Here is a 22,253-nt window from a genome sequence, read left to right as displayed (position 1 = left end):
GAGCGCGCCCCTTGGATCGAGACGAAGAAAAGGCAGAACACTAAGGCCATAGGGAAAAGAGGGGGAGGGCACGGAGCGTCCCTTCTACGCACGAACGACGTCTCCTCCTCCGCGCCTGTATTTTCGGCAGGCCGAGTACATAGCTGGAGGCCCCCAGTCTGCCCGGTGGAGTTGTCTTGCACGATCACGACGTGCAAAGAAGAATGAAGACTCTATAGGTGGTGCCAGCGGGGAACTCGAAAGGCGCCGCGGACGCAGGTGTGCGTTTTCTGCGGTGTCTATAAATAAGCGAACTCCTACATTGTGGGCGCCGGCCCTGATCAGCGCTCGGTCTATGTGATAGACTATGGAGAGGCGAACGAATAAAAGAGAAAAGATGATACCCTCGTCGCGTCCTCTTGGCGGCGAGAAACGTGAGGATGTTGCGACCCGATCAGTTTTCATTGTTACTTGAAAAACTTAAGGCTTTTGCAACATGCGTCAGCCTTTAGCTGCGTCACGTGAAAGGATGTACACACAAACTTAACGGCTATATGGGGCTGCTTTCCTTGCCTTGCTTTTTCTTTTTTTTTTTTTGGTATTCCTTCAGCGATGGTCGAAGGGCATAGGGTATAAGATGTCGGTGCATGTTTAGAAATGTCGGTCTAACTGCGAGAACATTTTTTTATGACGTTGTTTCGCTGGAACTGATCTTTTGTGCGTGTGTGTGGGGGGGGGGGGGGGGGGGGGGAGTTGCTCGCAGATGAGCTATCTGGGTAAACATGAGGCTTATCGGTATGCCAAGTAAACGAGATAACAGACATTGGAACAAGGCAAGAGCGGCATAAAATGGTTGACCAAGAGTCCTTGAAGGGAAGAACTAGCGGATCAAGCGTGTATTTAAAGAAGGAAACACTAGCTTTCCTTCTTTCTTTCTCTCTCTTTCCTTTATTCGTTCCAGCTAGATACGAGAGCAAGAGAGGTAACAGGTCCAACCACGTAAAATGTAAGCGCGTCGCCGTACGTGTTTTCTACGGATGTTCCTGGAGAGCTCTCAGCTAACGCTGTCCGTGTTCTCTGATGTACCCCCCTTTGGCACGTTGTGTTTGTGTGTGTGTGGTAGAACTCGGTGCTTATCGTGTTTATTCGTTTTTCGTAGTTTGTTGTGATTTAGCTTGGGCGCATAAAAGAAACGATGGTCATCCCTGAAAAAGAAGAAAAAAAAAACACACATAGTCGTAGGAGACCGTCATTAGGAGCGATACGTTATCTGACCTTCAGAGTTCGCTGTCCACTGCATTAGTTTATGTGGATCTTCATTCCAAGCTTAAAAAGATGGTAACGCACCCTGATAATGTTTCGCAAAACGACATCCAGAAAAAAAAATACAAGATTTTGTTGCTGTCAATGCATCCGACTTTGAATTGAAATATGCACAAAACACTTCGCTATACGACTAACATATTGGTTACGTAAACTTCAAGCTTAGTGATGAAGTCAGGAAATTTAACATTTTCGCGAATTACTTCCTGCGAAAACTTTCGCAATCATGTATACATGGGACACACATGTAAGGGGAATCTATTTCAATCAATCCACTTACTTTTGTTTAATAAAAGCACGAAAAGTAGGGACAACTTAAAGCATATACTGCGAAATTTTGCATGCGGCAAATTATCTGTACAGCAAGCTATCTATGCAGTGGGGATGATATCAATGCGCAAGATCAGTTATCACAAAAAGGAAAATCCTTGCTCTTTCTAAACGGCATAAGTTTAGCACTTATTTGGCCACTTTAACTTATTTTCCTTTTGCCATGATAATGACGTCGAGCTCGACGTTCCTTGCGTGAACATTGCTTCTGACTTTGTTAAACTGGCTAAACCACACGCCGTTCGACGAGACAAAGATTCTTGGGCCATTGCCCATGCGTCGCAGGCTCAAGAAGCGACGCGGGCATTACTAGAATTTATGAAATCGAATGAACTAAGTGACCGATTGTAGGTGTGATGGACAGCCGCATGTGTTCGCACGGCTAGTGCCTCCCCCCCTCCCGTTTCTTTCTTTTCATCCCTTAACTCCCTTCTCCCGAGTAGGGTACGAAACCGGTTGCACGTCTGGTTGACCTACCTAACTTATGTTTCTCTCTCTCTCTCTTTCTCCTCATCTTAGACATGCTACACTTTTTTTTTTTTTTGCACTGAAGAAACTTCTTTGACGTGTTTGCCAGTTTAACCCGTTTTCACACAACAAGATGACTTATTTAAACGATGTTCAGCAGTATTTTCGCCCAGAGAAAAAGAGAGAGAAAAGTATACGATGACACGTTTCTTCTTTTGTCTATGCAGGGCTCGTGAAAATGGGGATCCACTGCGTAGCGGGCCGCAAAGTTGCCGTCAAGATCATCAATCGGGAAAAACTTAGCGAATCTGTTCTTCAAAAGGTATGGAACTCTGTAATATGCCCTTTTGTGCTCAACGAATTAACGCTTGTTTTCTAGAAGTCGTCGTGCACGCTCCACCGTGAGTGTGACAGAAGTATGAGCCATCCTTAATCGCTTTTCTTTTTCTTGTTTTTTTTTTAATTTCCAGGTTGAAAGAGAAATAGCTATTATGAAACTGATCGAGCACCCACACGTGCTTGGCCTCTACGATGTTTACGAAAACAAAAAATACTTGTAAGTACCATCTTATCCTAACGTGAAGAGCTTTCTTCCACTTCACTCTCAATGCATTTATAAACATGAGTTCTGAATGTCATTAACCTGATCGCTTAGCTTCGATAAATACCGTGTTTTGGCTGTTCCTTATACCTATTTCGGAAGAGCAAAATGGCATCTAAAATAAATGACTGAGATGGGCCTAGAAACTTTGCTCTGCATTCTTTTGTTTAGTTTGCTTGAATACGCAGTTTAAACGTCAAGCAGTACTTATCTCTTTGGTGGAAGCAAAAGAAAGAAAAGAAAGAAAAAAAAAGAACAAGAAGGAGAAATTGCTTGCGCGCCTTAATATTCGTCAGGTAGCACGAGTTTAATATGGCGTCTGGGACTGACAAGCTTTAAAAGTGAAAGCGTTATACTCCTGAAGTAAAACAGAATCACGTGTTAGGATAAGTACGTCAGGGTGAGCACAATAAAATGCGATAATAATGGTAGTATGATGATTGAATATGAACGTTCTTTGCTTCCTTTTCCTGCTGTAGGACTTCCCTCATGTACGCTAAAATCGATACTTCGAATATGAGTTATCTGTTTCACCGGCTTTAAATTTCTCGTGACTGTGTACGAAAAAAAAAAGAAGAAGAAAGAGCGGGCAGTGTTATGCCAGCCCCCCACCCCTCTTACGCACGCACACCCTTAAGTCTTAGCTGTAATAGTAGTAATAGTAGCAACTGTAGTAGTTAGCAGTAGTAGTATTATCCACGTAATGCATTATTAGTAATGTTATACACGTCATCTGAGTATATGAATTCACGGCGGTGAGAAACTTGACCAATGCAAATAGTGCTCCCGTGTGTATGTTGCGTAAACCGAGGTCAAATCGACGTTTGATTACATCTAAACGTATAGCTGAATGCGAACTTCGTCCCTGCAACAGGGAAGCAAAAGAACGTGTAAAATACGTGCAAAATCTATTATTTTGCTCGCAATATCCTTCGTCCTACAAATGAGAAAGAAGTCGGAAATGAAAACTGAAAATTGAAATCACTCTTTCGCCATAGCCAAACAATAGAGCGCTTCTACAAATTCATGGCGCGGAATTGCTGCCCCGCGTGATCAAAGCGAGGAGGTCACATTTCATACTTCCTCGGAAGCCGGAAACTAATCGCCCCTCCAGCAGCTTTTACGCAACACCCGTTTTCCTGGCATACGTTTAACGTATTGCACACGCAGACCCAACTGGAGGTAATTACAAAAAGGTACGCTCAAGGGATGTGCTTGTAGAGAATCTGAGAAAAGTCGTATAAAAGAGACCCGGATGTTGGACAAGTCGATTGTCGTAGCAGAACAGAGGACAACTTCCCGCATGGCTGAGCTCTGAAGACCACGCAGTACCGCCGCCAGCGACAGTGTTGTATCTTTCACCCGCGACGCGTAGAACCGGCAGGACCCGGTATCAAAGGCACCCGGCGGAGGGGCTTCACGGCCGAGCAAGCCGCGCCCCCATAACTAGGAGGCGCGCTTTGGTTCGCTTCGTTATCTGCTGCATCGATGCCGGACCGAACGCGGTCCTTCCGGGCGTGAAACTGTTCACGGCGCTACGACGCAGCCAAGGCACGGTTACGTATACGAGCCGTAGCGTGGCAGACGGCACCGGGCCGAAATTGAACTACGCGGTGACAGCTTTCCTTCGCGAAAGAAAAGGGCGAAACAAAATGTCGGGGTTCTCAGTAAGCCGTAGTAGAGTTATGAAACAACGCAGCCCGTCAGCTTATTGTCGGCGGAAAAAGCAGCCTGGCGAAAGCAGGAACTTGTGTTGTTGACTATTTTTGCTTCCGCGTTGCCTTTGCATGGTTGGATGTGGTATGTTTCAGGGGGGCCGCTTAACGACAAGAAAAAAAAGAAAGAAAAAAAATGAAAAGCTGATTTTTGGGTCCTATGAACGTAAGCGCAAGAGCGTAGCATATTGCAAGTTACAATTGTCTCGCGGTAGCGTAATTCAGGGACGGCGTTAACAAAGGACTTTCACTCACAAGGGCAGTTTGTGGTCAGTTGACTGCGGATCAAAATTTGCGTGAGAGGCCAGTTGGCATTGCTCTGCATGCATACTTTTGCAAACCGGCAGAGTGAGAGAAAAGTGCGCGGTGAAGTACGACTACACTTGGAACTTCATTACGTATGCCTGCATCCTTAACGGTTTCTCTATTTACTTTTTTTTTCTGTGTTAAAGCTATGCTGCGAAACCCAGTTTTCGATGCCTGCCGTTTGACCAGTCGGGGTCAACAGCAATGCCTGCGCTTGGGCTAACAAAGCGGTAGCCTAGGCCTCTAATAGAGAGAGAAAATAAGAAAAAGAAAGGCAGGGAGGAGGTTAACGAGGCTGTGCCACACTTAATATGTTGCACTCGGCGAGAGGAAAGCGGGAAGAAAACGAAAGCAAAAGGAAGGGAGAAGGAAACTGATAAGGAATGTGCGCACACACATAACGATCGACGCTTTCCAGGCAATGGTTACAAGCACCTTATACGTAACAGGAGTGCAACTATTACCATATGACGTTGCCGTTCTTGCTACTCCTTATTCAGGCCACCTGGAGCCACATCCACAGAATTCCTCTCACATTGCTTTTTGCTAATTATGCATCCCGGCATGAGAACCTTAGGCGACGTTAACCAATCGCGAAGTGCGCTCATGTTAGATAAATTCCGAAAATCGGTCCCCTGCTTGTACTTTACACTTCAGAGGGCGCTTTTTACGCCGGAGTATCCGTCTGCGTGGCTGTCGCACGCGTTAAATGGACACATCATTATACGTGCTCTCTGACGGAAGCACCGCAAAAGGTGACATCTGCAAACTGTGTCACCTTGATCTCTGCTGGAAATTTAATCATAGATCAAGCCTTTATTTTCTTCCCTTCCAACACAACCCCGTCACCGCAAAAGAAAAGAAAAAAGAAAGAAAAGAAGTTAAAAAAGAAAGACAAGGAAATTCCACCACAACATTGGCTCACAAGTGTTCGCGCTTGTACTAAGGGTTCGCCTCCATCTGCTCAGGTTTAGTTCGTAGCGAGCACGCAAGCGGTGAGCACACCGTAGGGGTTGGCGCTAGAATATAGGAAAGTGTTCCAGGACATACGACAAACGCTAGTGTCCACATCCGTGGTTTGGTTTTGTTGCAGCGAATACGGCCGCGGTCCCCTTCCCAATGACCCCCACACACTTTGCTGCCTGTGAGCATGAACACAATCCGCGCACTTGTTTTTTACTTACGATTTAAAACTTCGTTATTGTTTCAAGTTCAGGTACAAAGAAAGACATGCATATTTTGGCGCGTTTAGGAGGTTTATGTCTTACTCCTCATCTGCCGTTTTCCTAGGTACCTCATACTGGAACACGTGTCTGGTGGGGAACTATTTGACTACCTGGTCAAGAAGGGCCGCCTGACGCCAAAAGAAGCTCGGAGGTTTTTTCGACAAATAATCTCTGCGCTAGATTTCTGCCACAGCCATTCGATATGGTGAGTAGCTCGATGATAACTGAGCGTCGGTTAGCACGAGTGTGTTAACACCTGCATGTTGTCATTGGAAAACTTCATGTGGGAACATGGCACTCAACGCAGCAAGATCAACAACAAATCATTACACAACTATACTGCAGTGTGAAGCAGATGTAACCGACTGAAAGTAACATAAGTAAACGAGAAACGTAGGAAATGTAGTGTACGCGTTTTTAAAAATTGTGATGCAGATTATTTTATAAAGCTTTAAACACAGCTCGGCGAGCCCCTTTTCTTTCTTTCATTACTTTTTTTAATTGCATCTGTGCCACAGCTTATTGTCTGCGCAAATCACGCGCTCGCAATAATAGAACTATCATTTATTTATGCTTTAACTACGGCAGCTTAAAAAAACACGAAACAAAATATTTATATTAAGCTCTAATGTTTAACCACGCTTCCAAAATAGCAGACAGATCAGTATTATCTTGAATCAGACACAAACTCGACGGACGAGTGGCAATGCCGCTGTCATATTTCCTCCATGGGCCCACGTGACGTCCAATGCTTTTGTTTTGGTAATTATTTTTGGAACTTCTACCGGAGGCTAGATCTTTATCAGAAAAAAAAGATTAATTATATTCAATTGGGAAATGGGCAATGGCTCTACTTCGAAACTTTTCTATCCCTTGCCCACACAAAAGAAGCCAAGTGTTGAAAAATAATGTGAAATCTGGGAAGTCACACCGAGGCCGCAATTGCCTTGGTTTGTGCGAGAAATTCAAAAGAAGGGAAGCTCAGCTACTGCTTGGCCTATGTTTTCGGGGCCAATAATCAGTCTTCATTCGCTGAAAAACCAGTCTTTCAAAAAAGATTCACCGACGATTACGATACTCCTTGAAGCGAAATTTGAGGGCAGCTCTATACATGTTTTCATTTGGCGATATGCTGAGGCAAAGAATTTTAGAGAGACATGTAGCAGTGTCGGCAATCGTCGAAAATATGATCAGCGGGTCAAGTGCGTCTGCTTTTATACATGACGCGTCGAAGATGCCAGTATAATCGTTGGTGCCGCTTGGCTTCCAGAAAGTACTACACAACTCGCGTCGCGCATACAATCAGATTAGAAAATATCGCAAACCATGACAATCGAAACAAGCGCGAGCGAGACCAAACCAAGCAAACCAGACAAGCGCGAGCAATAGCTGACATGACCAGACGATAGTATGAAACGAGTGGTCCGGCTGAGGCCAGCTACAAGTACGCATCGAGCGGTTGGGCGTTTCCGCATGACACCAGTTTCGCGCGTGCACGTCACTGAAGGGCCCGCTCTCATTGGTCTCCGCCGTTAGCTGCTTGCGTTTTTCATCTGCCACTCCGCGTTCGCTCTTTAAGTTTTCGTTGGGCTCGTTCGCAAAGTTACGCCGCTCGCCGCAGAACTGGGCCATTAAAAGCTTCGCTATAAAAATAGTCTGCAAGACTAAATGGGTTGGATGTTTGTCTTTTGTGTTCCTGAAAACTGTAATATGTCTAGTGTAATACACGCACTATTGTCACGTTGTGGTGACGTAGAAAAAACAGTAGCAAAAGCTGTGAATCACGAAACTAACTCTTTAGTGGTCGAACCTGTGACCACAAGAACAAGTGACACTCAAATCACTACAATGGCGGCGAGCACAGTCGGCGATCATCCAAAAATATGATCTGCGGGTCAAGCACGCCGGCCATTATACACCACTCGTCGAAGGTTCCAGCGTAATCGATGGTGCCCGCCTGCCTCCCAGAAAGTACTACATAATTCGTGTCGCGCATACAGTCTGATTACACAAGGTTCGGCGAGAACATACACAACACAGAATCAACGATAACATTTGAGAAAGTTCCAATTGTGCAGGCGTGTCTTGCGCTGAGCGATAACCTCAAGTTCTTAGCGTTTGAAATGCAGTCCCCGAGAGAAGGATAGATAAATACACGTATCACTATTATATAATTTTTGTTTACTGACACAAGCAACTATTCCTATGGAATAGAACCTCTGAATAACGCGCTCACTCTTACCTTATTTTCCGATCACACTGTGTAGCCCGATTCACACCAATGTGTGTGGAACGGTGCTGTAGCCAGCCTGTTCCCCCAAAGATGAACAAGTGCACACTGTGCTGCGAGTTGATCGTTTCTTCGGCTATTAGAGGGTAGCACTTCGCTTCTTTTGGAAGTATACTGAAGTACGTCTTTCATAATGAATCCAGTGTTTTGTCCCACAAGCCTGGCATTTAGTAACGAGTCATTCGTAGAGATGAGCCTTAGCGCTTAATCTGAGCATTTTTGAAGCTCTCGATTCTAAGGCGACCTGTCCTATTTCAGCCACAGGGACCTCAAACCGGAGAATCTATTATTGGACGAGAAAAACAACATTAGGATAGCGGATTTTGGCATGGCTTCCCTACAAATGGAAGGGTCGATGCTGGAGACGTCCTGCGGGTCACCTCACTACGCCTGTCCAGAAGTCATACGGGTGAGTACTTGCAGCAGATTTTGGAGCGGCATGGTACACGTGTATGCGTTCGGTCACGTGGGGAAGAACAATAGAATATTCTTCACTGGTAAACCTCCAGTTTATTACATCAAGCTTACATGCACATGATTATGTAGTTTCAAGCTTTGATATCTTTCTCTGATTTTAAGTCCTCTTGAGAATTCCCTTCGCAAAAACATACTGTTGCAGGTGAAAAAATAAATAAACGACAAACAAAATTTAAAACTAAAAGACGAGTTATATACAAATACCCCCTCAGCACTAATTATTGGAGTACTTCATCAGTGATTGTCTCAGCCCCTTCTCCGGAACACGTTAATAAACCGTATCCCTCTAAATAAAGCTATATAAATATCCATTCTTTAAACGTATAATTGTTTCTTTTACTCCGATATTTAATTGGAATGATTTCTTACGCAGTTAATTTTCAATTCTGTTTGGCGCAGTCGAATACGACAGGGGCTAACCAAAACACCGACGTGGCACTGATTACAGCAGTACAGTTTAGAGAGAGAGACAAAAGGGAAGGAAAGACAAGGAGGTCAGCCAGTGTAAATACCGGCTGGCTACCCTGTGCTGGGGAAAGGGGTAAAGGGAATAAAAGGAGAAGGAAGAGAGAAAAAATGCAAGAAAAATGCACACAGTAACGCGATGTTACGCGCAACAATAGTCAAAGGCGGTCGCACTATTCACATGTCCTTAAGAACTTGAGCAGAGCCCATAAGGCCTTGAGTGCCGAAGTGCCTCTGGACCGTGTCTTAGAACCTTCTCTTCTGTGAAGGGGTGATTGTCCAGTTTTTCGAGCGCGGTCACGAGCACTTTTCTTTCCGCATTGTAACGTGGACAGTCAAAGAGGAGGTGCGCGATCGTCTCTTCGCAGCGACAGGTGTCGCAAGCAGGGCTGTCGGCCATTCCGATGCGGAAGGAATAGGAGTTCGTAAATGCCACGCCGAGCCATAGGCGGCACAGTACAATTTAGACTTCAGAACTGTGATCAGACAGAAAACACCGTGACCGAAGATCTTGTTTTGGTGGAAAGTGAGACTGCAATCTTTTAATTACTGGCAGAATATTGCATATACCAGGAAAATGTACTAGAATGCGTAATGTCGTTTACCAGTTATCCGGTAGGATTTACGTTCACGTAATTAGGCGTCACTCGTCATATTAAAGGCAACAGCACCTTTAGTATCAAACATTACAGTAATAATGCATCGCACAACTTCATTATTGTCAGCGTAGTGCCGTGCGAAGCAGGACAAGGGACACAGAAAAGCGCTTCGCGCTGCACCACACTTCCTCATGGAAAACCAACTATGTCAAACCATCACCCTTCTAATTATTGCACGTCAGAGGTAGTTCTTTTATTTTTCCCACTCAGGTTTCCATCGGTAACAGTGACCCTTCTCCTGAACAGTGAAAAAAGTTCTACGGCAAGCTATGTGATGAAGAAAAATTCATGAAAGGGATGGCTTCGTTGAACTATAGCTTTTTTGTGGCAGCTGCATGCTACACTTAGGCGGATTCTTACTGTCGTTTATTTTTTAATTCTGCAGATGCGCTTCTCTCTTCTCATCAGTAATGAAGAAGCACAGTAGTACAACATAAAAGAAACAATAATCAATAGCAATCCAAAATTCCAAACAGTAATAACAGGATGAGTCTATTGCTTTCTCAAGTCATAATTACGATAGCTACCAGATCCCCCAATATCCAAATCTCCTATCTGGAATTTGATTGTTGGATATAAGGATATGAGTATTCTACGTTGTTGCAATGGTGCCGTGCCAAGATTAATGCAGAAGTGCGAATACGTTTTGAATTATTAGTCTTGCTGATGTCATCGGTCGGTGGAATTATACTCTACAAGTAAAGGAAGCATTTAAAAAAAGAACATGGTAAATCACAGGAAAGATCTTCATTAATTGTTGTTATCTTTTGTGGGACTAAATAATTATTGGTATTGCTCTCCTTCATCTCCAGGGTGAAAAGTACGACGGCCGAAGAGCGGACGTGTGGAGTTGCGGGGTTATTCTTTATGCTTTACTTGTGGTGAGTAATAGTACTGACTGAGTCCGAATTTTGTGCTCCTCAAATAAACGAAGTTACCAGATTTATTTTACTAAGATAATATTTCAGAACTGACGAGCTGAGGTTGCGGAATAGGCAAATTACGTTTCATTCAATAGTACCCTAGAACAAGTCACATGCTGCGTACATAACCTCTCCAAACTGCTAGTTTGCGAAGCCTGATACTTCTGTTTTAATGCACCGCGGTAGTATCATGCCGATTTAGGCAATTGAGATGTTTGATGATGAGAGTTACACCCAGTGACTCAAGATATCTGGGGGGGGGGGGGGGGTTCTTGTGGCACTTTATGGATTCACTGCCACGCGTAAAATGCCTTTAATGTTATAGGTGCGCCACCGGAACCACCCTGAATAGCGTCTGTGCCTGACCTACTGCTACTATATCATTAGTTTTTCTAAAACCTGTCCAATCTGGTCCGGTCGTGTGTCCTTTCGTCTTCTTTTCTTTATTTTTCTTTATTTTTTTCTTTCTTTTTGAGAGAGATTGCGAGAGGACCACTGTAACTCACCGCATCGTTCAACTGGTTCATAGGAGGCCGGTGGCATTTGACACCACCTTCCCAGGAGGCTTCGAAGATGCCACAAACCAAGCCCCAGCTGCAAAAAGCATTGCGCGATGTAACTTAGTGGTTAGCGTTTTCGACTCAATTCGACACCCCTTGGCACCGATGTGCAAAAAATTGTTTGTCTATACAATCAGAATTCCTGAAGAATCGACACCCGGAGCCATGATATAACAAGACAATAACAAAAAAAAAACAAAAAAACTTTGCACATGTGTGCCAATTAGAGCAACTCGTACATACAAGGCAGCCAAGCTCTATACGGAAGTTCTCAGACCCTTCAGAAGTCCCGTATGTCTGTTTTGCTACTGCACCAATTTAGTCCAATACGTGGCAAAGTTTTTCGAAGTCCTGGGGAGTTCTACAACGAAAACCATTGTGGAGATCCTTTTAACGACTTCGCTGTGATATTCAAGGGGCAAAAGATCGCGAAGAAACGAAACATAATCTAACAGCGACGTTGTAAAGTGCTCAGTACGCGTCTAGCTCTAGCTGGGTGAGCTGGTTACGCGTGATTGTTTGTAGCAAATGCGAACACTTCAGCAAAACGTGATTCGAGACAAGGTTAGATTACATTACAAACGCGATAAATGACAAGGTTTTTACAAGTTGCAGTAGAAAAACTCCGTACGTTTGAATTCCATGGCTGCAAGCTAGTAAACATGTTCTTTTTTTTGTGTGACATTTTGGGATACAAGTACCTTTGTCTTCATACCCTACTCGAAAGCAACCTCGAGCTTGGCTTTGGCTTCAATCGATGAGCCATAGCTGATAAAACACAGCGGCATGCAGATCAATGTAGTACATGCAGCGTCGTTGTCTTCGATACGTTTATTTTGTTTTAGATCTATGTCGCACGTGCACAATGCACACGCATATGTACGTTCGACATATGACTAACTTCGTGTGTAAAGTGTTGCACCGACTATGAACCAAAATGAAAGAAGCGCCGCTATCTTGGCAGGTTCTATTCAGTACCGTGACTATGCCATTTGCTCACAGTGTTAAGCTTCAGCTTGCATACAACAAAACTGTAGTGTAAATGTATTCGACGTCGCACTAGGGAGGAACGAAGATACTAATGCACGCAGTAGAGAAAAAACGAAAGCAAAATGGCGGCGCTAGGAAAGGGTGTTAAAGATCGTAACACCAAAGAATCAAACCATAAATGATATCGACACGTCAATTTTAGATGCGAAGTACAGAAAAGCTGTTTCTAAAAGACATGATAAAATTTTGAACAGGCATAAACTGCGAAAAAGCGAGCGGCTATGATCACGCCAACAGAGAATGGAGCTTAGGAGGAGGTAAGAGAAAAGTAGAAGGCAGGGAGGTTAACCAGAATAACGTCCGGTTGGCTACCCTACACCGGGGGAATGGGAAAGGGGAAAACAAAGATCACAGGGAGAGAGAGGAAAGCACAGAAGAAGTTAACTGCTAGTTTTGGTGAAATGTATAATCAACTATGAAACATTATTAAATATGCAGAAAGCAAATAAAGAAAAAAAACGATAAGAGATACGAAAAAAAAAAATAAGGGCACCTTGCTGCCTCTCGGCACCAAAAATATGAACGTGTGTGAGTTGCTGGCTTCGTGTGTTTATAATTGAAGCTCTTACTTTAAAGAAATTACGCGATTAGATTGGCTTCTTTCTTTGAGCCGTAGTGTCAAATTTATCTGGTTGTAATTTGCAAACAGCGAAGGCGTTAAGTGTATGTCGGAAGTTGAGCATGAAATTTTGCACCTCAGCGCTTCTACGTAATGACGAGGACAGGTGTCGCCTTCGTTTTCAGACGAAATAAAGGCGTGCTCGCAGAGTATCTGACGCACAGTTGATCTTCGCAGGGTGCCTTACCATTTGACGACGACAATTTGCGCCAGCTGCTGGAGAAGGTGAAGCGTGGCGTGTTTCACATTCCGCACTTCGTTCCGCCCGAGTGCCAAGACCTGCTGCGGGGCATGATCGAGGTGAACCCCGAGAAGAGGCTTACGGTGAGTACGCGGGCCGGGCTACAGAAAGGGGTCATGCCTCGCGTATGCGCTCCCTCAAGAACACACTTTCCAAGAGTCCGCATTGCGCTTGTTGACAAGAGTCACGTTACATAACTATTATATAAACAAGAAAGAGGTTCGCAGCAGGATGGAGACTTGAAAGTGGAGATGTAGTCCCCCTTCAATGGCGCCACCGGCAGCTCTTTTTCGCATGATAGTAACAATAATAATAGAAATATTGTAAGATAGGAAGAAACAATGTCGCCGTACAAGAAGCAACAACACCTTCTTGCATGCAGCTCATAATGACGATAATAAAAGGCGAGGACAAGTTTAACCACACTATATGGTGTCTTCGTCAGCGGCCCGAAGACAAGTTCCTTTGCTGAAACGTTGGCTGTCTTGTTCGACCAGTGTGCATCGCATAAAGGTCACATGCAAAGCCCTACCACCTCTCATCTCGTTTCTCAAGCTTTTTATTTCTGTGAATTTTCTAGCTTAACCTATATTTTTAAGTCTCTATATTATTACCAGACCTATACAGTGATGTTTTGATTTGTCGCGGATGCCAGGCACGTAGTGTCATTCTTACGCCATTTTCGATACGATCGCCGGCCTTTTGCGGTGCGCTATGCGTCGTAATTTTGAGCTAATGACGACATCGAACAGCCCGCACTTTTTGTGACAGCTGTGAGATATTATGCAATACAAATTTCGCTACACATGCGCTATTTTTTACCAGTCGGATAATTGCTGCAACAGCTTAGAAATGCATACGTTTATCATGTTTTTTCGGGTAAGTTACCATGTATCCTATCACCCTCTCTTATCGTAACGGTGGGCAGGGCTCATTAGTTTTTTTTTTAAGCTTCTACAGCTCACTTAATAATAGGAGAGGGGATCATGGTGATGGCGCTGAAGTAGAATAATTGTTTAGGAAGTATATTCGAAGGTCATTCTAGAAGCCATGACAGGAAAATAACCTTATGTTTTATCCTGGATAACATATTTAGCACCAACGGACAAAAACAGAAGTGAGGCGGTGACAGCACAATCCGCTAACTTCAGCAATTTATTCACAGAATAAACACATTTGTGGCTGCGCTCTTTTGTTTGATGCTTGTGTGATTTTGGCCAGACATAGAGATAAAGATGTGTGCCAAATTATTGACGCGCACGATATATTATCGCAGTGGTGAAAGCTGTGTAAGCACTCTGTCTACCGAACTGTTAGATTAAGAAACGGTCTTCTTGCAACGCTCAGTTTGACGTATTGATCAGGTGTGCATCTACTGTGCAGTTCTTCCTAGGAATATGGTGTTCAAGTTAGCGCATTGGTGTTGTCAGCGTCTCCCTTCTGTCCTCGTCCGCTGGCGCTAAAGAGCTTATCCGGGTTTGAGTACTAACGTGCCCAACATACCGCAGCCTTACAAATTAATTAGCTTTCGTTCTAACCCGAGTTGATTCCTCGCGTAACATGTGCAAGCGAACTGTTCATGCTTTTTTTACGTAACGCTTCGAAATCCTAAACGAAATGTAAAGCGCGTTTGTACATTCAACTTAACATTCAATCAATTTTCGAGCATAACTGCACGTGCGCATCTTTCTTCTGGGCCCAATATTACACTAACACAATAGTCTTATCCGATGGAAGCTCAATGTAGTACAATATGTTTGGCACTCTTGGCATTTTCCCGTTCAGCTAAAAACGCAGCACTGTGTGCACGCGCACCCTGCCCGTCTCTGTATTTCAAGAAGTATACTGTGTGACTACAGTCTGAGCATCATCTGCGCTTCCTTCATGAGAAAGTTTATCTGTGCCGCTCACAAAAAATAACTACTAGGAGAAAAACAAACAATGAAAACAAAGTCACAAGTCCGACGAAGTACTCACAGCTGTCGAGAACACTCTCGTAAACAGACAACTCCTACAAAAAATTAATAATAAAAAAAACGGGTAGACAAAGAAACTTCAGTACTAGAAGCAAAATAAATATGGTTATCAAAGAGCAAGCTTCAAATAACAGTGCGAAACTGAGAGCTCCGGTGGGGCAGTGTTTTCATATATAAATGGACACTCTTGGCCCGTCTGGACGCACTTCGCATCGACTTACTGATGATCAAAAGCGGAATCAAAGCTCCTCCGTCCTATATGGAATGTGCTTTCATCGGTTCAAAAACTCGACGTATCGTGTTACAACGTCTAGCTCTGAAACGGAGACCAAAACGAGATGGGAAACGTACACAAGTAAAACAAAAAAAAGATGTATTGCTAATAAAGACAAAGTAAGAAGAAGGTTTACCGTACCAATACACACTCAACCCATCATTATGAGTGAGTTGTCGCGATGGCAAAGAGTTATTTTGTTACTCCGGCTTCATAGTACCTATCAAGTTCACGCTGCGAAAAACAAAGAGGCTTCCGCCGTAGCAGCTCACCGCTTTCTGAATGGGCACTCACGAGTTGTTTGTTTTGATTGCTCGCCGTAACATCTATACGAAGCCTCTGTTTTCATAGTGTGTGTGTGAGCTCTGAGCCACAGCAGGGCACGTCAAGGCTACTATGCATATTCTGAGGGCATCGACAAATATCTTGCGAGTGGGAGCAGACTAAACGAAAGGGCTTTATTTTTGCGCAGAGGCTCTTCACTGAGCACTCAACGACGGAAGCTTATCCCAGGTTTCTCTTCATAGTGCTACATTGTATATTTCAATGCGACAGGCGCTTGTAAGGTTCTTCAAGTTTAATTATATTGTTTTGCTGCGCCGTATCAAAGTTGTGTCTATCTCGTTTAGGTTGGGTTCATTCTCCGTACAGAAAGGGGAAAAATCAACAAAACAGCGCTCTGATGAATGCTCCAGGTTGTAGAAGCTGTACAAGCTTGTGAGACTTCCACTGGGAGCAGTGTAACGGACACAAAAAGAGAGAGAAAATAATATTTGACAACAGAAAGTTTACAAGGAGAGAACAAGCTGAACATAATATAAAGCCTATAGCAATAAAAAGCATATCGTGTATTTCTAAGCTCTGAAAGACGCAAACAAGAGGAACACGTGGCAGCGCTTCTAAAAACTGTCTTTCATTCAAAGCCAGATATAAATGACCGCACTCATTATTGAGCTCTACGTGCCTATCTTCCGCAGAATGAAAACAAAACTGGTTTGTCTCTCAAAAAAAAAGAAAAAAAAAGAAACGACCCGCTGTGATTGGTTAGTTGCTATAGTGTTGGGCTGCGAAGCATGAGCTCGCGGGATCAAATTCCGGCCACGACGTCCACATTCGGTGGGGGCGGAATGCGAAAACACCCGTGTGCGTTCAGTAACCCCTGGTGGTTCAAATTATTTCGGAGGCCCTCACTAGGGCGCGCTTCATAATCAGATCGTGCTTTGGCACGTAAAATCCTATAATTAATTTAATTTTAAACAACAAAACAGAGGAAGTGCTGACACGCGTACCTTCTTGTCCTGTGAGTTCTGCCTTTGTTACTACTTATTATCGGAATATAATAAGTATGTGAGCAGTGCATCTGTTTTCGTGTCGCGAAAGGACATATAAAATATTTTGAATTCAGCTAAATAATAGGCATGAGGAGGAAGATAAGGCGTAAATATATTTGTCTAATTTTCAAGAAACAAAAATTGTTATAAGTGCTTACGTGTGTCGCCTGTTGTTCTCTTACTAGACACGTTTTTGACAAAGTTACCCGAAAAATCTGCGGTTTACAAAGTGTGAAGAACATACTATGTATACCGCACACACACACACATGCACACGCACACACGTGCGCGCGCACACGCATACGAACGCACACACAAACGCGCGCATGCGCGCAAACGCACAGAAACACCGGCCATCGCAACCGGCAAGCGTGTTTCTCCCCATAAGGCTCTTTACTGTGGAGAAGCCAGTTCAGGAAAGGTGCGTCTAGCTCACGATTGCACGTTGACGCCGTGAGACGAGTTGTAACTCTAGTGGAGGTGGTGGGCGTGCCTTTAATTTCCTCCCCCCCTCTTTCGCCCTCTATGCAAAAGTGCAGCTTAAAGTAAGGAGAATCGTCTGGAACGATAACGTCAACGGTGACGTGACGATGACCGCATGACGGGCAGGACGGACGGAGACAAGAAAGCGAGTTGCGAGTTTTGAACCACTGTTGCAATAATACGGGCTTAAAGTATTGATAAAGCTCTTGCGAATTCGTAGTATTTGGTTACACGCAACATTTCGGTTTTGTGGAACACGAACAGTAATTTTCAACACTTTGATGACATATACGTAGAGATTCCATGGCAATTCAGACAACGGTGCCAATACTTTTTTCTTTCTTTCTTTTTTCTGTAAGAGGTGGACCATATTTTGAAAGGCACTCAAGAAACGCTTTGACGTCAATGTAAACAATGTCATTGGGTTTGCTTTTCTTGTAATCAGCGCGTTGCTTGCAGAGTAATCAATACTTTCAGACCTCATGCATCCTTGTTTCCTAATATTTTACTTTCTCGCAGAAATTCTTCGCAGCGGATTTTTCTCAGACACACAAATTTTTACTTCATTCCAGCGGACGCTTTATGCTGTTTGAGTGCAACTCCTGCAAGAAAAAATGGCAGCGCTAGTAGACGAAGCTGGCTGAAATGTGCCTTAAACAGGCGAGAGCGAAGAAAGTGTATTGTCGCAATAGTGTTGGCAATCGTGCCCACTAGCGCAGGCAGATCGTACTGCGCAGTTTCAGCAGCAGCAGTACTAGAGACAATATAGGAAACGCCGCGACGAACGAAGCGGAATTTCCTCATTACTCCTACTTCTCAGAATATCGCCATTCACCTTCAGGTGCCGGGCTCGAAATATAGAAGCAGAGAAAACGGCCGGAGAATTCTACGAAACTTGTCTCGGCCGGTCCGATCCGGAGTCGTTTTATGGTAGCGCCACGGTTCCGCCCTTGCGGACAGAGGCGAGAGTGGGGGATGCGACCGCTGCTACCCCGATACGCGATGTGAAAGCACCTCAACTTCCGCTCCCCGCGTAAGCCGCCAGCCTCCGGCGAGAGCGCACGAAACGGCGGCGTCGATATCGATCCGCAGACGGCGCCAACGAGGCGCCGGTATTGTGGCGCCATCCCTCGACGCTCCCTCGAAGAAGCAGCGGCCACCGTTTAGGAGAGGAGAAATCGAGAGAGGGCCAGGCGATGACGAGAGAGAGGGGCAGGCAACGTGAGAAAACCAGAATAACAGCGGCAAACGATTGCGGAAAATGGGAAAACGAAAGTCGACGGTATGTGGAGTGAGGAAATTCCATGACAGAGGGGAAGTGAGCAGGCAGCGAAAGAGAAGTCAGTGCCGGAAATGAAGGGAAGGCACATGGGAAGGCAGAAGGAACGTGTCGCAATGTGGTCAGACGAAAGGCGCAGACGGAGTCTGCGCTCTCGGTGGCGAGGGAAGCCTTTTTACCGGCTCTAAGAAGCCGACTCGAGGCGTTGCTTCTTTATTGATGCAAGAGGCGAGGCATCTGGTAGGGACGTACGCCCAGTTCCCGCAACCATTGCCTTGTCGTTTCAGCCGGGCGTCTTAATTCCATGGCGTGTTCACTCGTTATAACGATCTTTCACTTTTTTTTCCTGTTCACTTGTTTCTTTGCGGCCGTAAGCCTTAATGCTACGCATGTGCGATCACTGGTTAGGCCACTTAGATGTTTTCCCCTTTCCAGGATAACGTAGGTTGTGAAATGTTTGACGTTGCTCGTGTCACAAACGACCTGATATTTCTTGAAAAGAGTAGCGCCAGTCATTCAATTATGACTGCCGAAGATAAATATCCTACAGAAAGCGTTGGCACGCGCAGCATAGAGATAGCATGCGTGTCTGCCTGGCACTTGCAGAATAATTTTCGGCGTGGGCGTCGCTCGGTATTAGTCGCGTTGTAATTCAAGGTCAAATATCATCCGCATAACTGGCCTTTAAAACGGGGGGCTGGTGGTATACTTCCTTGTCGTGATTATGGTAGAGACACCGTGCGGTGTTAAAGGGGCCCTGAACCAACCCTCTAGCTTGGCGAAATAACATAGTCCAAGGGTAGCAAACTCTGCTGCGAACAACTCAGCCAAGTTTTGGTGTGGTAGGCGGGGCGTGGAGCTCGCAAGCGGATCGCGAAGTCACCTCTCTCTCAAACGCTCTTTTTGCAACAGAAGCCTGCCTTCTTACTATCTTAAGGAGGAGAGCTTACGCTTTATTTCGTAATAAAGCGGATTCCCATACGCGACTGCTATTGGTATACGCAGCGTAGGAACCGCCGCCGCCGTGGGCTGCCGCCACGGAGTGCCGCATCGAGTCCAGTGGCTAAGCGCACTGCGGCTCGCTGAGGACAACCGCATTTGGCGTATGTTTAGCGCGTCGTAGGGCCCCAAAGGCGGAAGTCGTGGCGTCTACGTTAAGATCCAAAATGAAATTCAACCTGCGCGCCACGGTGACAAATACAGGGCGGAACGTTGTGGGCACGCCCCACAGCGCCGTAGTCTTCGCAGTGCAAGGCATTGAGGAAGGAACGGAAGCATAGCAGAGGCCGCGTTTGATTGCCAATAACTCCGCTTCTGCTGAACGCATTGAAGTACTTTTTGCGGCAAAGTATATTTGAAATAGCCTATTTTCACTTCAAATGCCTTTCTCCACTTCGATGAAATGTTGTTCAGGGCTCCTATAAGCGGATGTGCTGGGTTGGTCAATCCGTCAGAAATAACTGTGGGGATGGTGGTGATGGTGATGGTGATGGTGGTGATGGTGGTGGTGGTGGTGGTGGTGGTGCTGGTGCTGGTGAGTTGTAGCAACAGGCGCGTTTATTTTGGTGATCAAGGCCGGCAATAGCTCTGCCCGAGAGTCTCATAGAATCACTGTGGTGTTTCACCACAGTGCATATTGCAGTGCATATTGTTGGCTATTGAGGCACAGACGTGCTACGTAGGTAATAAACATGTGCAGCAGGAACAGCCAACATATCCTCCTCATCCTCCTCTAATCTACATCGAAAAATAAGTACAAGGAACGTGAACATAAAGTACAATAACACACATGTGAAAATTTAATCAGCATCCTCACCCAGGAGGGATGCAAATGCATAGGAATGTCTGCCGCAGCTATTAAAATAGATAGCAAATAGTCTTTGTTATACGCTGTGATTCGTTTAAAGCGGAAAGCTGCTAAAGGAGCCATGGTAATGTGGGAAGGGCGTCGCGACAGTGCAGGAGCTCCTAAAGCATATAAGTGAACTCCGCATAAACGAAACTCGCTTAAACGGAAATTCCGGATAAAGGAACCAGTGTTGTCAACTTTCGTTGGCCGCCCATAGGCATAATGGTGATAAACTTGGGTTAAATCAAACGCATATTTTTATGAACTTCGATTAAATGAAACCTCGACCAAAACTGCAACCTACGTCGTTGGCGTACGGAACAGGATAAGTCGGAAAGCATGTCAAATGGTGATGCTATCAATAGTGAAGAAGCTTCAATCATCAGACAATATTATGAAAGTTAATGCAAATTAAAGATACCAAAGTTGCAACTGCTTCCCCATCAGGAGAACTTCGCTGGGCAAGTAAACATCACTGAGGAAGAAGAGAGAAATAGGCAATACACGTTGAATATTGCAGTCACACTCCCATTGCTGCTTCGTTAATCGTACCGCCAGGAATAAGAGACTTCAGAGGATGCCCTTGTTACCTGATCTGAGGAGACAGTTGAAAATATTATCGGTGATATTCGTGGCGAAGAGCATGATTCTAATGACAAAAACATAGACATTGCTGTTACAGTACGCGTTAGTTTTGTGACCCGATGGGAATAGATGCAGTTACATTGCAGAAGGGTTGGGAATCCTTCCGCGCATGAACGTAACCTTACGTAAAAGAAGCTACAATCTTAAAATCAGAGCACAGTGACCTTTTTTTTCAGCATATCAAAACACTCGGACGCTTTTCGAATGGTGGTATCATATATGGTTCAGCAAGACAGTCTTACCTCAGGCGACTTGACTCAGTTCATAACCTCGGACTACGAATGGCAAGTGGTGCCTACAGAACGTCACCTGTCCAGCGTTTATACATCGACTGCAATGAGCCTCCTTTACAGCAGCGCAGAGTGCTACTAACTTTTTCCTACATACGCAGAATCCGGTCCTCACCACAACACATATGCTACAACATCGTCACACAGTGCAGCTCACGCTTACATTATACAAATAAACCAAACATGATCAGGCCGCTTATCCTGCGATACGAGGATTACTGTCGGGATTATGAGATTCCTCAAGAAGTCCTCCAGGTTGCCAGAACGCCAGAACGTTTGCCCCCGTGGTATGATTTCATACCGTCATGTGACTGGACATTAACACATTTAAAGAAAAGAGACCCACCACGTGAACACATTATACGAGACTTCCGCGCTCTTCATGACAAGTATAAAAATTACATGAAATTTTTTACCGATGGCTCTAAAACGAAAAAACAAGTGGGTGTGGGGGCCGTAACAGAAAATGGGGAGCAAGTATTCGACTGCCTCAGCATGCCTCTGTCTACACAGCGGAAGTATACGCAATATGGATTCTATGCTGCACCGAGGAGTTCCGTGTGAGTTTCCAGCTTCGTGCTAAATTGAGCCCGGCCTCCGCCGATGTTGAATAATTTAGCCTTAAAGTACGCGCACTGTAGTCGGAACCACCAAAAAGAACTTTCTATAAGATCATCAAAAACGAATTAATTAAATTTTCGGGTTTACTTGGACGAAGGTAAGCCGCAGTGGGGAACTGGGGATTAATTTTGAGCACCTGTGGCTGCTTAAGGTGCACCTAAATCGAAGTAAACGAGCGTTCTTACAGTTCACCCAAATCGGAATGCAGCCGCTACGGTCTAAATCGAACCCACGTCCTCGAGCTCAGTAGTGCAATGTCATAGCAACTGAGCT

General features: G+C 44.8%; 1 protein-coding gene across 4 annotated transcripts in view; it reads left to right on the top strand.

Annotated features, from left to right (window-relative positions):
• Positions 1–22,253, top strand: part of sff (sugar-free frosting) — a 149,059-nt gene that overhangs the window by 86,450 nt on the left and 40,356 nt on the right. For all 4 annotated transcript variants that reach the window (XM_055073888.2, XM_050183148.3, XM_055073887.2 and 1 more), the window contains exons 2-7: positions 2,328–2,422; positions 2,571–2,656; positions 6,013–6,153; positions 8,497–8,647; positions 10,652–10,720; positions 13,169–13,315. In XM_055073888.2, the coding sequence (XP_054929863.1) occupies positions 2,328–2,422; positions 2,571–2,656; positions 6,013–6,153; positions 8,497–8,647; positions 10,652–10,720; positions 13,169–13,315 (689 nt within the window). The remainder of the gene's footprint in view (positions 1–2,327; positions 2,423–2,570; positions 2,657–6,012; positions 6,154–8,496; positions 8,648–10,651; positions 10,721–13,168; positions 13,316–22,253) is intronic.

This window comes from Dermacentor andersoni, chromosome 4 (genome assembly GCF_023375885.2).
Source record: "Dermacentor andersoni chromosome 4, qqDerAnde1_hic_scaffold, whole genome shotgun sequence".
Classification (NCBI taxonomy): domain Eukaryota; kingdom Metazoa; phylum Arthropoda; class Arachnida; order Ixodida; family Ixodidae; genus Dermacentor; species Dermacentor andersoni.
The sequence above is the reverse complement of the archived record's forward strand: the minus strand, read 5'-3'. Positions and strand labels throughout refer to the sequence as shown.